At 43.2% G+C, this 16,672-nt stretch overlaps 1 protein-coding gene across 1 annotated transcript in view; it reads left to right on the forward strand.

The window, feature by feature from the left end:
* Nucleotides 1–798: 798 nt before the first annotated feature.
* The window catches only part of CHGB (chromogranin B), a 100,263-nt gene continuing 84,389 nt past the window's right edge, over nt 799–16,672 (forward strand). Inside the window, exon 1 of the mRNA XM_089665305.1 lies at nt 799–1,185. Coding sequence (XP_089521431.1) covers nt 828–1,185 — 358 coding nt within the window. The 5' untranslated portion in view covers nt 799–827. The remainder of the gene's footprint in view (nt 1,186–16,672) is intronic.

Raw genomic sequence — 16,672 nt, forward strand, 5'->3', positions numbered from 1 at the left:
AATTCACAGATGTACTGCTCTATATTGAAAGAGAAGATGCTCCCATCACTCTGTTCCTTCGGTCATTGTGCACTTTTCCAACATGACAATCATCCAAACAGGGGCGGACTGACAACTCATGGGGCTTCCGGGCAATAGGGGATCATGGGCCCCCTGTGTCCTTGCCCAAACTCAAAAAAGCCTATGAAAAAGGTACCAGGGGCATCTCATGGGGCCCCCTACTGATCCCGGGCCCTCGGGCAGAGCTCGAGTTTCCAAATGGTCAGTCCGCCCCTGGATCCAAAACATATATCTAAGGCCACTGTTGCATTTCTGAAGAAGAACCGGGTGACAGTGATTCAGTGGCCAAGTATCTCTCCCAGGGACGAACTGATAACTCATGGGGCCCCCGGGCAATAGGGGATCATGGGGCCCCTGTGTCTTTGCCCAAACTCAAAAAAGCCTATGAAAAAGGTACCAGGGGAATCTCATGGGGCCCCCTACTGACCCCAGGCCCTCAGGCAGTGCCCAAGTTTCCAAATGGTCAGTCCACCCCTGCTAAGTTCGATTAATAACCTTCCTTTCATGTAATGAGCCAAACAAGTTTTGTCCAGATTTGGGAGATTCTTCTCGTGTTCACTGAGATATGGAATAAAATCACTTTTCCGAAGGGGCGGACTCCTTTATGCTGAGCTCTGTGTTTTTTATGCATGTATTTAGTAACAAGTGTATAAACTATACATCGGATGTCAGTGCTTGTGGCGGCACTGAGTGGCGGCACTGAGTGGAGGCACTGCCTGTTTGTGTCCTATGAATAGGTTTGTCAGACATCCCCGGATCAATAATTCATGGCAGTGGAGATGGGAGAGAAGTGGGCTCTTTGGGGGGATCTGGTGACGCAGGTTCCTGGAAGGAGAGAGGGGATCCAGCGACTAGCCCGGCCTCCCACGCCCGCACCTCGCCCCTATATAGAGCCGGGCGCAGCAGCCGCTGTACACAGAGCGCCGACGATCTCCAGCCGTCAGCAGCACCGACAGGGCGGATCTGTACACACCGGGAGCCGGGGAGGGGGGGGAACACTCGCCGGGGGTTGTGGGACTGAAAACCTCATTGTTGCTGCTGAACACAGACGAGGAGTGCCGGGAATTGTCGGGAAGATGCTGCCGGTGCTGCTGCTGATGAGCCTGTTGCTGGGCTCTGTGGAAGGTAAGTGACAGCGGAGGGTGGGTCGGGGATCGCACAGAGCGGACACATTCAGTACCATGGACGGAGCTGTCAGTGCTACATATACATTCACTTCCATGGACAGAGCTGTCAGTGCTACATATACATTCACTTCCATGGATGGAGCTGTCAGTGCTACATATACATTCAGTACCATGGACGGAGCTGTCAGTGCTGCATATACATTCACTTCATGGACGGAGCTGTCAGTGCTACATATACATTCACTTCCATGGACGGAGCTGTCAGTGCTACATATACATTCACTTCCATGGACGGAGCTGTCAGTGCTACATATACATTCACTTCCATGGACGGAGCTGTCAGTGCTACATATACATTCACTTCCATGGACGGAGCTGTCAGTGCTACATATACATTCAGTATCATGGACGGAGCTGTCAGTGTTACATATACATTCAGTATCATGGACGGAGCTGTCAGTGCTACATATACATTCACTTCCATGGACGGAGCTGTCAGTGCTACATATACATTCAGTACCATGGACGGAGCTGTCAGTGCTACATATACATTCAGTATCATGGACGGAGCTGTCAGTGTTACATATACATTCACTTCCATGGACGGAGCTGTCAGTGCTGCATATACATTCACTTCCATGGACGGAGCTGTCAGTGCTACATACACATTCACTTCCATGGACGGAGCTGTCAGTGTTACATATACATTCACTTCCATGGACGGAGCTGTCAGTGCTACATATACATTCACTTCATGGACGGAGCTGTCAGTGCTACATATACATTCAGTACCATGGACGGAGCTGTCAGTGCTACATATACATTCACTTCCATGGACGGAGCTGTCAGTGCTACATATACATTCACTTCATGGACGGAGCTGTCAGTGCTGCATATGCATTCAGTACCATGGACGGAGCTGTCAGTGCTGCATATACATTCACTTCCATGGACGGAGCTGTCAGTGCTGCATATACTTTCAGTACCATGGACGGAGCTGTCAGTGCTGCATATACATTCACTTCCATGGACGGAGCTGTCAGTGCTACATATACATTCACTTCATGGACAGAGCTGTCAGTGCTACATATACATTCAGTACCATGGACGGAGCTGTCAGTGCTTCCTATACATTCACTTCCATGGACGGAGCTGTCAGTGCTGCATATACATTTACTTCCATGGACGGAGCTGTCAGTTCTACATGTACATTCAGCACCATGGACAGAGCTGTCAGTGTTACATATACATTCAGCACCATGGACAGAGCGGTCAGTGCTACAGAACATTCATTTCCATGGACGGAGCTGTCAGTGCTTCATATACATTCACTTCCATGGACGGAGCTGTCAGTGCTACATATGCATTCACTTCCATGGACGGAGCTGTCAGTGCTACGTATACATTCACTTCCATGGACAGAGCTGTCAGTGCTTCATATAAATTCAGCACCATGGACAGAGCTGTCAGTGCTACATATACATTCAGTACCATGAACAGTGTTGTCAGTGCTACAGAACATTCAGCACCATGGACAGGCTGTCAGTGCTACACATACATTCAGCACCATGGACAGAGCTGTCAGTGCTACAAATACATTCAGTACCATGGACAGAGCTGTCAGTGCAAGAGTTGCATTCAGCACCATGGTCAGAGATGTCAGTGCTGCAGCTGTATTCAGCACCATGGTCAGAGATGTCAGTGTTGCAGCTACATTCAGCACCATGGTCAGAGATGTCAGTGTTGCAGCTGTATTCAGCACCATGGTCAGAGATGTCAGTGTTGCAGCTGTATTCAGCACCATGGTCAGAGATGTCAGTGTTGCAGCTACATTCAGCACCATGATCAGAGATGTCAGTGTTGCAGCTACATTCAGCACCATGGTCAGAGATGTCAGTGTTGCAGCTACATTCAGCACCATGGTCAGAGCTGTCAGTGTTGCAGCTACATTCAGCACCATGGTCAGAGCTGTCAGTGTTGCAGCTACATTCAGCACCATGGTCAGAGCTGTCAGTGTTGCAGCTACATTCAGCACCATGGTCAGAGCTGTCAGTGTTGCAGCTATATTCAGCACCGTGGACTGTCACTGCTCTATGGAATTATCTTCTGCTCTCATCTGGGACAGTTTCCCTTCGCCGGTCTGTCAGGAGATACACTGGGCTGATTTCTATCAGTGTATACACAGAAGGAAGTGGGAGTGATATCAGAACTGATGACAGGTGTCACCTTTACATACAAACCATCACATGTGAGACATGTGTGACACCTGCCATAGCCCACCCTTCTGTTCCAGGATACATCAGCTGGTAACCAGTGACACCTCAGCCTCCAGTCAGTGCTGTGATGTGATGATATGGATCTCATAGGGATGAAGCGGGGAGAGGTCAGTCAGTGGTGTCACTTGTGTAAACCATAATGGTATCTGGGTTGTCAGCTTACAGTCATACAATTAGTGCCGATGTCAGTGATGCTGCAAAATAAACAGCACCTCTCAGTATCAGTGACTTGAAGTACAGTGATGTATTCCTATTAGCTGCTGTGAAGCATTGAAGGATGTATTCCTATTAGCTGCTGTGAAGCATTGAAGGATGTATTCCTATTAGCTGCTATGAAGCAGTGAATGATGTATTCCTATTAGCGGCAATGAAGCAGTGAAGGATGTATTCCTATTAGCTGCTATGAAGCAGTGAAGGATGTATTCCTATTAGCTGCTATGAAGCATTGAAGGATATATTCCTATTAGCGGCAATTAAGCATTGAAGGATGTATTCCTATTAGCTGCTATGAAGCATTGAAGGATGTATTCCTATTAGCTGCAATGAAGCATTGAAGGATGTATTCCTATTAGCTGCAATGAAGCATTGAATGATGTATTCCTATGAGCTGCTATGAAGCATTGAAGGATGTATTCCTATTAGCTGCATTGAAGCAGTGAAGGATGTATTCCTATTAGCTGCTATGAAGCAGTGAAGGATGTATTCCAATTAGCTGCTATGAAACAGTGAAGGATGTATTCCTATTAGCTGCTATGAAGCAGTGAAGGATGTATTCCTATTAGCTGCTATGAAACAGTGAAGGATGTATTCCTATGAGCTGCTAAGAAGCAGTGAAGGATGTATTCCTATTAGCTGCTATGAAGCAGTGAAGGATGTATTCCAATTAGCTGCTATGAAACAGTGAAGGATGCATTCCTATTAGCTGCTGTGAAGCAGAGAAGGATGCATTCCTATTAGCTGCTATGAAGCATTGAAGGATGCATTCCTATTAGCTGCTATGAAGCAGTGAATGATGTATTCCTATTAGCGGCAATGAAGCAGTGAAGGATATATTCCTATTAGCTGCTATGAAGCAGTGAAGGATGTATTCCTATTAGCTGCTATGAAGCATTGAAGGATATATTCCTATTAGCTGCAATTAAGCATTGAAGGATGTATTCCTATTAGCTGCTATGAAGCATTGAAGGATGTATTCCTATTAGCTGCAATGAAGCATTGAAGGATGTATTCCTATTAGCGGCAATGAAGCAGTGAAGGATGTATTCCTATTAGCTGCTATGAAGCAGTGAAGGATGTATTCCTATTAGCGGCAATGAAGCAGTGAAGGATGTATTCCTATTAGCTGCTATGAAGCAGTGAAGGATGTATTCCTATTAGCTGCTATGAAGCATTGAAGGATATATTCCTATTAGCTGCAATTAAGCATTGAAGGATGTATTCCTATTAGCTGCTATGAAGCATTGAAGGATGTATTCCTATTAGCTGCAATGAAGCATTGAAGGATGTATTCCTATTAGCTGCAATGAAGCATTGAATGATATATTCCTATGAGCTGCTATGAAGCATCGAAGGATGTATTCCTATTAGCTGCATTGAAGCAGTGAAGGATGTATTCCTATTAGCTGCTATGAAGCAGTGAAGGATGTATTCCAATTAGCTGCTATGAAACAGTGAAGGATGTATTCCTATTAGCTGCTATGAATCAGTGAAGGATGTATTCCTATTAGCTGCTATGAAGCAGTGAAGGATGTATATTTTCTTATTAGCTGCTATGAAACAGTGAAGGATGTATTCCTATGAGCTGCTATGAAACAGTGAAGGATGCATTCCTATTAGCTGCTGTGAAGCAGAGAAGGATGCATTCCTATTAGCTGCTATGGCTTGCTTTTTGTTTCCCTGAACTGGTCTGTAAGGAGATACACTATGCTGAGTTATTTCAATACAGATAAGGGAAGCGGAGGAATATTGGAGCGGTTCTGTCTATAAGAAGCAGAGCATTTGTTCCATATGTAAGGGTGACAGCGGGTTCCTATGGGCCACCACTTCTCCTGCTCTGCTGTACATCATCTGGTAACAAAGGTCTGATATCCAACCATTGACTCCTGAGCCAGCAATTAGTGCCGTGACTTGTGGCTTTATAATGATAGAGATCTCATGGGCAATAAATCGAAGAGCGGCCCGTATGTGTATGTCCATTACATGGAAGCTCGATAGTATCTGGGGGGGGGGGCTACTTACATTCATTAAATCAATGCAAATGTCCATGATGTTGCAAAACAGAAGCCAATAGCAACTCTCATGTGTTCCTTAATTATTATTATTATAATAATTATTATTATTATTATTATTATTATACAGGATTTATATATTATTATTATTATTATTATTATTTTTTTTTATTATACAGGATTTATATATTATTATTATTATTATACAGGATTTATATATTATTATTATACAGGATTTATATATTATTATTATTACTATTATTATACAGGATTTATATATTATTATTATTATTATTATTATTATTATTATTATTATTATTAAACAGGATTTATATAGTATTATTATTAGTATTACAATTATTACTATTATTATTATTATGCCGGATTTATATATTATTAATATTATTATAATACAGGATTTATTTATTATTATTATTATTATTATTATTACTATTATTATTATAATACAGGATTTATATATTATTATTATTATTATTATTACTATAATTATTATTATACATTATTTATATATTATTATTATTATTATTATTATTATTAATAATAATAATCAAGATTTATATATTATTATTATACAGGATTTATATATTATTATTATTATTATACAGGATTTATATATTATTATTATATAGGATATATATATTATTATTATAATACAGGATTTATATATTATTATACAGGATTTATATATTATTATTATTATTATTATACAGGATTTATATAGCGCCAACAGTTTCTGCAGCGCTCTGCAATATAAAGGGAGACAATACAACTACAATACAGTTCCAATTAGCTGCCATGGCTCACTGTTTGTGCTGTGAAAGTACCCTGTAGTGGGCACCACTGCTGAGCTCTCCTTCTGTAACATGCTGAGCCGTTAGCTTTAGCCCTTTACCCAAAGCAAGAATTTTTTTCTTTTACTGTATTATAGCTATTTATATATCACTGACAATTCACATTCACATCAGCTCCCCCCCCCGGGTCCTCAAGGAGCTTACAATCTAATGTCCCTATCTCACATGCTGGGCCAATTTATACAAGAACCAATGAACCCACCAGTATGGAATGGGGGTGGCATCCCCCACAAGTACAGCGAGAACATACAAACTCCATCCAGATAGTGTGACTTGGATTCAAACTTAAGGCGGAGCTCCACCCAAAAGGGGAAGTTCCGCTTTAAGGCTTTGTCCCCTGCTCCCCCTTAAGGATTGGCACCTTTAGGGAGCAGGTACCCGAATTGGACAGGTACTTGCTCCCACTTCCACTGTAATCACCTAGGCGATCAGAAGTGGAAGTTGTCCTTCCCCTCCCTCCCCGTAGTCTTCTTGGACACGTGACAGGTCCCAGAAGACGACGGGGCCATTCACACAGCGCAGCACTTCTCACACATGCGCAGTGGGCACCCAAGCCGTCACAGCCGGGTGACCACACTGAAGATGCCGGTGCCAGGGCAGCCGGTGACACCAGCGGTGGTGAGGACACCGCTGGACCGAGGGACAGGTGAGTGTCTGTATTTTAAAAGTCAGCAGCTACAGGTTTTGTAGCTAGTGACTTTTATTTTTTAGGTGGAACTCCGCTTTAAGTGTTGCAGAGCAGAAGTGCTAACCATTGAGCCACTGTGCTGCTCTGTCTGCCCTATTGGCTACTATGGCTTACTTTTTTTGTGCTTTAAGGGCTGGTTCACACTATAGAAATGCAGTCCAGATGCGTTCTGGATGCGTTTCCGCATGCACGTTTTTGACGTGTTCTGGTGCATTTTTGCTGCATTTTGGACATGTTCCAGTGTGTATTTGACGCTTTCTGGATCATTTTTTCCCCTCTCTTTTTCTTCAATATAAATAGGGACATGTGCATTTCAGTGTATTTTTTTGTGAATTCCGGTGCATTTTGTATGCCTTTTACCGCGCTCCAGTACAGTTCTGTGCAGGAAAAATGCAGCTTGTTCTACTTTTTTTTTTCCTGCATCCGAAACGCACTGGAACTGCAAGCACTGATGTGAACTATGACATTGACAACCATATCACCTACTTTCTGCACGTTTTGGATGCAGAAAAAAAGCAACTGAAATGCATGGAGTGTGAACCGGCCCTAAAGGTATCCTGTACTGGGCTGCCACTGCTGAGCTCTGTTTCTGCTGATCCATTCACTGTAAGTCCCTCACCCAAAACAAGGATTAGTTATTACAGATATTTATATCACATCAGCAATTTACATTCCAGTCCCTGTCCTCGAGGAGCTTGCAATCTAAAGGTCCCTATCTCACATACATGGGCCAATGTGAGTGGAAGCACAGGGAGAATATACAAACTCCAAGCAGACAGAGTGACTGGGATTCAAACTTAAGAGCACAGTATTGCAAGGCAGAAGTGCTAACCACTGAGCCACTGTGCTGCTCTGTCTGCCCTATTGGCTGCTATGGCTTACTTTTTTGTGCTTTAAGGGACGGTTCACACTATGGAAATGCAGTCCAGATCAGGGGCGGACTGACAACTCATGGGGCCCCCGGGCAATAGGGGATGATGGGGCCCCTCTGTCCTTGTTCAAACTAAAAAAAGCCTATGAAAAAGGTACCAGGGGCATCTCATGGGGCCCCCTACTGACCCCGGGCCCTCGGGCGGTGCCCGAGTTTCCAAATGGTCAGTCCACCCCTGGTCCAGATGCATTTCCGCATCTATATTTTTGACGCGCTCTTGTGCGTTATTATGCGTTTTTGACACATTCCAGTGCGTTTTTGATGCTTCTGGTTCATTTTGTTCCCTCTCTTTTTCTTCAATTTAAATAGGGACATGTGCGTTTTAGTGAGTTTTTGGTGCGTTTTGGTGCGTTCTGGTGCATTTTTTAAACTGAGGACCCCAGTGCTGCAAGGCATAAGTGCTAACCACTGAGTCACTGTGCTGCCCTATTGGCTGCTATGGCTTACTTTTTTGTACTTTAAGGGGCAGTTCACACTATAGAAATGCAGTTCAGATGCATGTTTTTGACGCGTTACGGTGCGTTTTTGATGCATTCTAGTGCGTTTTTGATGCTTCCTGGTACTTTTGTTTCCCTCTCTTCAATTGAAATAGGGACATGTGTGTTTCAGTGAGTTTTTGGTGCGTTTTGGTGCGTTTTTGATGCATTTTACCGCGTTCCGGTGCAGTTCTATGCAGGAAAAATGCAGCCTGCTCTACTTCTACAGAGGGCGCAGGGAGAATATACAAACTCCAAGCAGATAGCGATAGTAAACTGAGGATCCCAGTGCTGCAAGGCATAGGTGCTAACCACTGAGTCACTGTGCTGCCCTATTGGCTGCTATGGCTTACTTTTTTGTGCTTTAAGGGACAGTTCACACTATAGATATGCAGTCCAGAACAGGGGCGGACTGACCATTTAGAAACTCGGGCACTGCCCGAGGGCCCAGGGTCAGTAGGGGGCCCCATGAGATGTCCCTGGTACCTTTTTCATAGGCTTTTTTGAGTTTGGGCAAGGACACAGGGGCCCCATGATCCCCTATTGCCCGGGGGGCCCCATGAGTTGTCAGTCCGCCCCTGGTCCAGATGCATTCCAGATGCATGTTTTTGACATGTTACGGTGCATTTTTGACACATTCCAGTGCATTTTTGATGCTTTTTAGTACATTTTTTCCCCTCTCTTTTTCTTCAATTGACATAGGGCATGTGCATTTCAGTGAGCTTTTGGTGCGTTTTGGTGCGTTCTGGTGCGTTTTTGATGCATTTTACCGTGTTCCGGTACAGTTCTGTGCAGGAAAAGTGCAGCCTGCTCTACTTCTACAGAGGGCTCAGGGAGAATATACAAACTGAGGACCCCAGTGCTGCAAGGCAGAAGTGCTGACCACTGAGCCACCAGGCAGACCTGTATGCTTTGTAAGTATGCTGCATGCTTTTTCAAGGTCAAAAAAAGCACTGAAGCCAGGAAAAAAAAGCCATGCAAAGCACATCTTCCAAAGCATGTCAGCAATAGCAGCTTACACCATTCTGCCAGCACAGGCTTCCTTTCATCTTGGCTGGAAGTGTGACTCACCAATGTGTTAAATCGCACCTCTGCATGGTGAGAACTGGAAGTCCCATAGTTCAGGGACAGATATCATAGGCATGGCACCGCCTGTACAGCGCTTTAAGTGCCGCTCCTGACAGCCCTGCTAGTTGTTGTCTTCCAGTCTCAGGGTTTCCACATTCCTGCTGCTGCAAAAAAACAAGTCATAAAATATTCAACAGGAGGCAATTTTCTGACACTTTTGCGGAGTGTTTTGTGCGTAGATGAGAAGGGAGAAAACTGTTGCTCATCTCAGGACATGGAAATTACTGGCTGTCCTAGTTGCAGATCATAAAAGCTGACATATTGGCTTTGACTTGCATTAGATTTATTATTAAATTGCATGAGCTCGGGACCGCTGATGATGAGCAGCCGGGGTTGTGCAGGGCAGGAGATCCGAGTGACAACTGGAACATTTCATGCATGCAGGGTGCTGTTTGTGCCTGTTTGTGGTTCTTAGATTGTAAGCTCCCAGGATCAGGCCCTCCTACCCCTCTTGTATTGAATAATATTGTTGCTGTATTGTCTCCCGTTATATTGTAACGCGCTGAGCAAACTGTTTGCGCTATATAAATCCTGTATAATATAATAATAATATATAAATCCTGTATAATATAATAATAATATATAAATCCTGTATAATATAATAATAATATATACATCCTGTATTATAATAATAATATATACATCCTGTATAATAATAATAATAATAATATATAAATCCTGTATTATAATAATAATATATAAATCCTGTATTATAATAATAATATATACATCCTGTATAATAATAATAATAATAATAATATATAAATCCTGTATTATAATAATAATATATAAATCCTGTATTATAATAATAATATATACATCCTGTATAATAATAATAATAATAATATATAAATCCTGTATTATAATAATAATATATACATCCTGTATAATAATAATAATATATAAATCCTGTATTATAATAATAATAATAATAATATAAATCCTGTATTATAATAATAATATATAAATCCTGTATTATAATAATAATATATACATCCTGTATAATAATAATAATAATAATATATAAATCCTGTATAATAATAATAATATATAAATCCTGTATTATAATAATAATAATAATCATAATAATATATAAATCCTGTATAATAATAATTATAGTATAGTGCCAACAGTTTGCGCAGCGCTTTACAATATAAGGGAGACAGTACAATTACAATACATACACTGACCCGAACAACCTCAGACCCATCTCCCTGCTGTTGTTTACATCCAAACTCCTTGAGTGCTTAGTCTATAATCGCCTAAGCTCCCACCTCAATGACAACAACCTCCTCGATCCCCTACAGTCTGGCTTCTGTCCCCTACACTCCACCGAAACTGCCTTACTTAAACTCTCCAACGACCTGCTAACCGCCAAAGCTAATGGCCACTATTCAGTGCTCCTACTCCTTGACCTCTCTGCGGCTTTTGACACAGTCGACCACCCCCTCCTCTTCAAAAAACTACACTCCCTCGGCCTCAGAGATTCTGCTCTCTCCTGGCTCTCGCCCTACCTATCACAACGCTCTTTCAGCGTTACCTATAACGCTACCACCTCCCCCTCACTCCCCCTCTCTGTTGGGGTTTCTCAAGGCTCTGTCCTCGGGCCCCTTCTCATCTCCATCTACACCTCCTCCCTTGGCCAACTGATACACTCTCACGGCTTCAACTACCACCTCTATGCCGACGACACGTAAATCTATCTCTCGACCCCTTGCCTCACTCCCTCAGTCTCAGCCCGAATCACACACCTACTGAACGACATATCAGATTGGATGTCACTCCACTTCCTTAAACTGAACCTCTCCAAAACTGAGCTCCTGGTTTTCCCCCCAGCCCGCGCCCCCCCACTGACTTCTCCATCACGTCCAACAATGCCACCATCAGGCCCGCCCCACAGGTCAGAGTACTTGGGGTCATTCTTGACTCCAATCTATCCTTCCAGCCCCAAGTCCAATCATTAACAAACTCGTGCAGACTCCACCTCCGCAACATCGCCAAAATCTGCACGTTCCTAACCCCAGAAACCACTAAGCAGCTCATCCACTCCCTCATCATATCACACCTGGACTACTGCAACTCCCTCCTCACTGGCCTGCCTCGCCACAGGCTATCCCCGCATCAATCCATCCTGAATACGGCCGCCAGACTCATTCACCTTTCCAACCACTCCGTTTCCGCCACCCCCCTCTGCCAATCCCTCCACTGGCTTCCGATTGGCCAACGGATGAAAATCCAAACTGCTAACACTGACAAACAAAGCCGTCCACCATACTGCCCCGAACTACATCACTGACCTAATATCCAAGTACCACCCAAAACGCACTCTCCGCTCCTCACAAGACCTCCTTCTCTCTTGTTCCCTGGTCTCCTCCTCCCATGCCCGTCTCCAGGACTTCTCCAGGGTGTCACCCATCCTCTGGAACTCCCTACCCCAATCCATCAGACTATCACCTACTCTCCTCTCCTTTAGGCGCACCCTGAAAACCCACCTCTTCAGGGAAGCCTACCCCGCCCCCTGCTAATTGCCGATCTCCTCCACTCTTCCTACCACTGCATCCCCCACAGCTTTTCCTCCCCGACCCCTATAATCCTCCCTCCTAGATTGTAAGCTCCAAGGAGCAGGGCCCTCGTACCCCTCGTGTATCGCACTGTATTGTTATTGTACTATCTCCCATTGTAATGTACAGCGCTGAACTATTGGCGCTATATAAATACTGTATAATAATAATTTCAGTGCAGAAGGAATAGGAGGGCCCGGGTCATGGAGCTTACAATCTAAAGGAAGGGGGAGGTGATACAAAAGGTGATAGCTGCAGGGGATGATCTGGCAGAGATGATTCAAGTACAGTTCTTAGGTGGAGGTGGGGTAGGCTTCCCTGAAGAAGTGAGTTTTCAAAGGTCGCCTAAAGGCAGACAGGGTGGGGGCTGACCGGACATGCTGTGGTAGGGATTTCCAGAGGATGGGAGTGGCTCTAGAGAAGTCCTGGAGGCGAGCGTGGGAGGAAGTGATGAGGGAGCTAGAGAGGAGGATATCATGGGAGAAGCGGAGCGGGCGATTTGGGTGGTATCTGTGGATGAGGTTGGTGATGTAGCTAGGGGCAGTGTTGTGGATGGCTTTGTAAGCTGTGGTTTGTATTTTGAATTTTATAATATTCCCTAAGCTGACCCCGTCTTCATAACATGCACTGGGGGGGGATTTACTAAAGCTGGAGCACTCAGAATCTGGGGCACCTGCGCACGGGAGCCAATCAGCTTTAAACTTCAGCTTGATCAGTTAAGCTTTGGCAATAAAACCTGGAAGCTGATTGGCAGAGCTGAACCAGATTTCGCACTCTCCAGTTGTAGTAAAGACGTCACTACTAAAACGCTATAAAAAAAAGAACCGACAATTTTGAGAAAAAAAAAACTATATTTTTAACTTTTTGCTATTAAACACATCCAGTAAAAAAATGTTAAAAAATCTAATTTTATTATAAATTTAGGTCAAAATGTATTCTGCTGCATGAATTTGCTAAATAAAATCCCAATATGTGTAAATTAACTGGTTTACGTGAAAGTTATAGTGTTTTTTAAAAATAAAATTTCATCATAAATTTAGGCCTAAATGTATTCTGCTCCGTGTCTTTGCTAAAAACAAATTACGTGAAAGTTATAGCGTTTACAAATGGCGGTATACAGAGATTCTTTTTTTATTTTTTACCAGTAATGGCGGCGATCGGCGACTTATAGCGGGACTGCGGCGGACATTCTGACAATGGGGGGAAGTGACTTGGTGTCACAGACATCCCCAGTGACACCAATACAGTGATCAGTGCTAAAAACAAAAACAAAGCACTGACACTGTACTAGTGGCACTAGGCAGGAAGGGGCGATCAAAGGGTTAACTGTGTGCAGGGAGCAGGGGCGGACTGTCCATTTGGAAACTTGGGCACTGCCTGAGGGCCCGGGGTCAGTAGGGGGCCCCATGAGATGCCCCTGGTACCTTTTTCATAGGCTTTTTTGAGTTTGTGCAAGGACACAGAGGCCCCATGATCCCCTATTGAGGGCCTGGGGTCAGTAGGGGGCCCCATGAGATGCCCCCGGTACCTTTTTCATAGGCTTTTTTGAGTTTGGGCAAGGACACAGGGGCCCCATGATCCCCTATTGAGGGCCTGGGGTCAGTAGGGGGCCCCATGAGATGCCCCTGGTACCTTTTTCATAGGCTTTTTTGAGGTTGGGCAAGGACACAGGGGCCCCATGATCCGCTATTGCCCGGGGGCCCCATGAGTTGTCAGTTTGCCCCTGGCAGGGAGTGTTTTACTAGGGGGCGGGGGACATGTGCTTCACTGTAATCACACTGCTCTGGATGGCTGTGCTGCGCCTCCACATCTAAATACTGATATGTCACAATATATGACATTTTTGTTTTTGGGAGTTGAATGCTTTAACTATAGGATAAGTTTACTCGCCTTTTAGTTGTTTCTTCTACACAGAAATGTCAGGTCGCTGAATGAGCGAATGAAGCAAATACATTCAGTCACTATCTAGTCATCTGGATTGGCTGATAATATAGCAATCATCTCAATGCCCAAATTAATCACATTATTTACTTTAATTGTATTGTTAGGGCAATATTAAAGCATATCTAAACCAGAGGCTTTCAGTAAAGAGACCCCCATCCATCTGTTTTCAGCGTACAGGATGGGATCAGATGCCGGTGGGTGTCAGCGGACTATCGTCCACTGACACCCTCCGGTCCGTTGAAGTCTATGGATGGACCAATCGGGTCTGCCTGAAAAACTGACAGGCGGATCCCATCTGTCTGCTTGTGTGAAAAGGGGCCTTAGGGCTACCCTGGCAAACAGGTGATTTTTGTTTCCAAACTATTTCACATGAAATGCAACTTTTTTTTTTTTTCTTTTTCACTTTTTACTTTTTGCTTTTCTTATAACAGGCCAGTGTCTGTTGGTGTTCATCTCAAATGTGACTGCAAAAGAGGAAACATGCTTTAAGGAAAGGGAGCATAAAGAGCCAGATACAGGCGCACCTCGGTTTACGAATGAAAATCCATTGAACATAATGCCTCAGTTTACGAATTTTTTTCGCAATACGAACGGATTAATTGGATTAATTGCATTTACGATTTTTTTTTAATCATGTCCCTGTTCAGTATTTATGCCTTTAACCTCCCTGGCGGTATGATTATGTCAGGAATTTTGTACCAAAAGCGGTACCATTTTTTTGCATGGAAATTTGGTGTTATGTATTGTAGGCCTGCAATTCTTAGTAATTACTTACTTAATAAATACTCATAAAAAATAATAATATAATAATAATAAATTTAATTCAATAATATAATCAAACCAAAAACAGTGAAATGTGAAATATAGCGCCAAGTTCGCACATCACTGAGCTCAGTCGCAGAATCGTTTTCAGTGTCTGATGAGGAATTTCCCCCACGAATCATTATCACTCAATTCTGCAAGTGGTTCTGATTTCCTATCGCTGTTCTCTAGCCGGTCTAAAACCGCTTTTGACCTAAAGGGACGCTTTTTGGACGCCATGGACGTTTCTCAGTTTCCAGGCAGAAAGAACAGTAAAAATGCAGGCAGGGCGCCGGACAAAGCACTCGGGACAAAATGTATGTGAAATGGTTTGATACAGGAATGTTTTGCTATGAAATAATTGTTTAAAAAAAAAATTAATTTTTTTTAAATATTCAAATTTGCCGCTGGTTCCGGCGCCCGTACGTCCCGACGTCACAGGGACCGGAACACGGAAGCCAGATTCCGGCATCGGCCGGAAGAGATGGCCGGGGACGCTGCAGGGGACGCATCGCGGGAGCGAAGGACAAGGTAAGTGCTGCAGGGAATCCCTATGCAACGCTGCATGGTAAGCCCGAGTGTAGCTCGGGGTTACCGCTTTTGGTACATAAACTTTACCCCGAGCTACACTCGGGAATACCGCCAGGGAGGTTAAAATGCACTTTATAAAGAGTTTTGAACAGATAAGACTTGTTTTGACTTTTTCCTGACCTCTGGAACGGATTAATTGGTTTTCAGTGCATTTACAATTTCTTTTTTTTAATCATGTCCCTCTATGCCTTTAAAGTGCACTTTATAAAGAGTTTTGAATAGATAAAAAACTCATTTTGACTTTTTTCTGACCTCCGGAACGGACTAATTGGTTTTCAGTGCATTTACGAATTAATTGTTAATCATGTCCTTGTACAGTATTTATGCCTTTAAAGCTCACTTTATAAAGAGTCTTGAACGCATAAAATATTTTGTTTTTACTTTTTTCTGACCTCCAGAACGGATTAATTGGTTTTCAATGCATTCCTATGGGAAACCGCCTTTCAGTTTACAAATTTTTCGCAATACGAAACGACCCGCAGAACACATTAAATTCATAAACCGAAGTACGCCTGTATTGTAGAAAGGTTAAAGTTACCATGAGTGACATCTAGTGGCTGTTGTCATTTACTACACTCCTATATAAAGCATCATCCACACCCCAAAACAAACAAACAAACAAAAAAAGAAAAGAAATGCAGCTACCACATCTAAATACTGATATGTCACAATATATAACTTTTTGGGTTTTGGGCATTCAATGCTTTAACTATAGGATAAGTTTCATTTTAGTTTTTTCTTCTACACAGAAATGTCAGGTCGCTGAATGAGCGAATAATGCAAATACATTCAGTCAATATCTAGTCATCTGGATTGGCTGATATAGCAATCATCTGAATGCCCAAATTAATGACATCATTATTTTCTTTAATTGTGTTGTTAGGGCAATATTAAAGCATATCTAAGCCAGGGGCTTCCAAACTTTATAAATGTCCTTCAGACTTTAGAAGGGCCGGACTGTGGCCAGTGGAAGAAGAAAATGTCCTAGC

This window comes from Staurois parvus, unplaced genomic scaffold, assembly GCF_062004578.1.
Source record: "Staurois parvus isolate SC_StPar_1 unplaced genomic scaffold, SC_StPar_1.0 ptg002180l, whole genome shotgun sequence".
Taxonomy (NCBI): Eukaryota; Metazoa; Chordata; class Amphibia; order Anura; family Ranidae; genus Staurois; species Staurois parvus.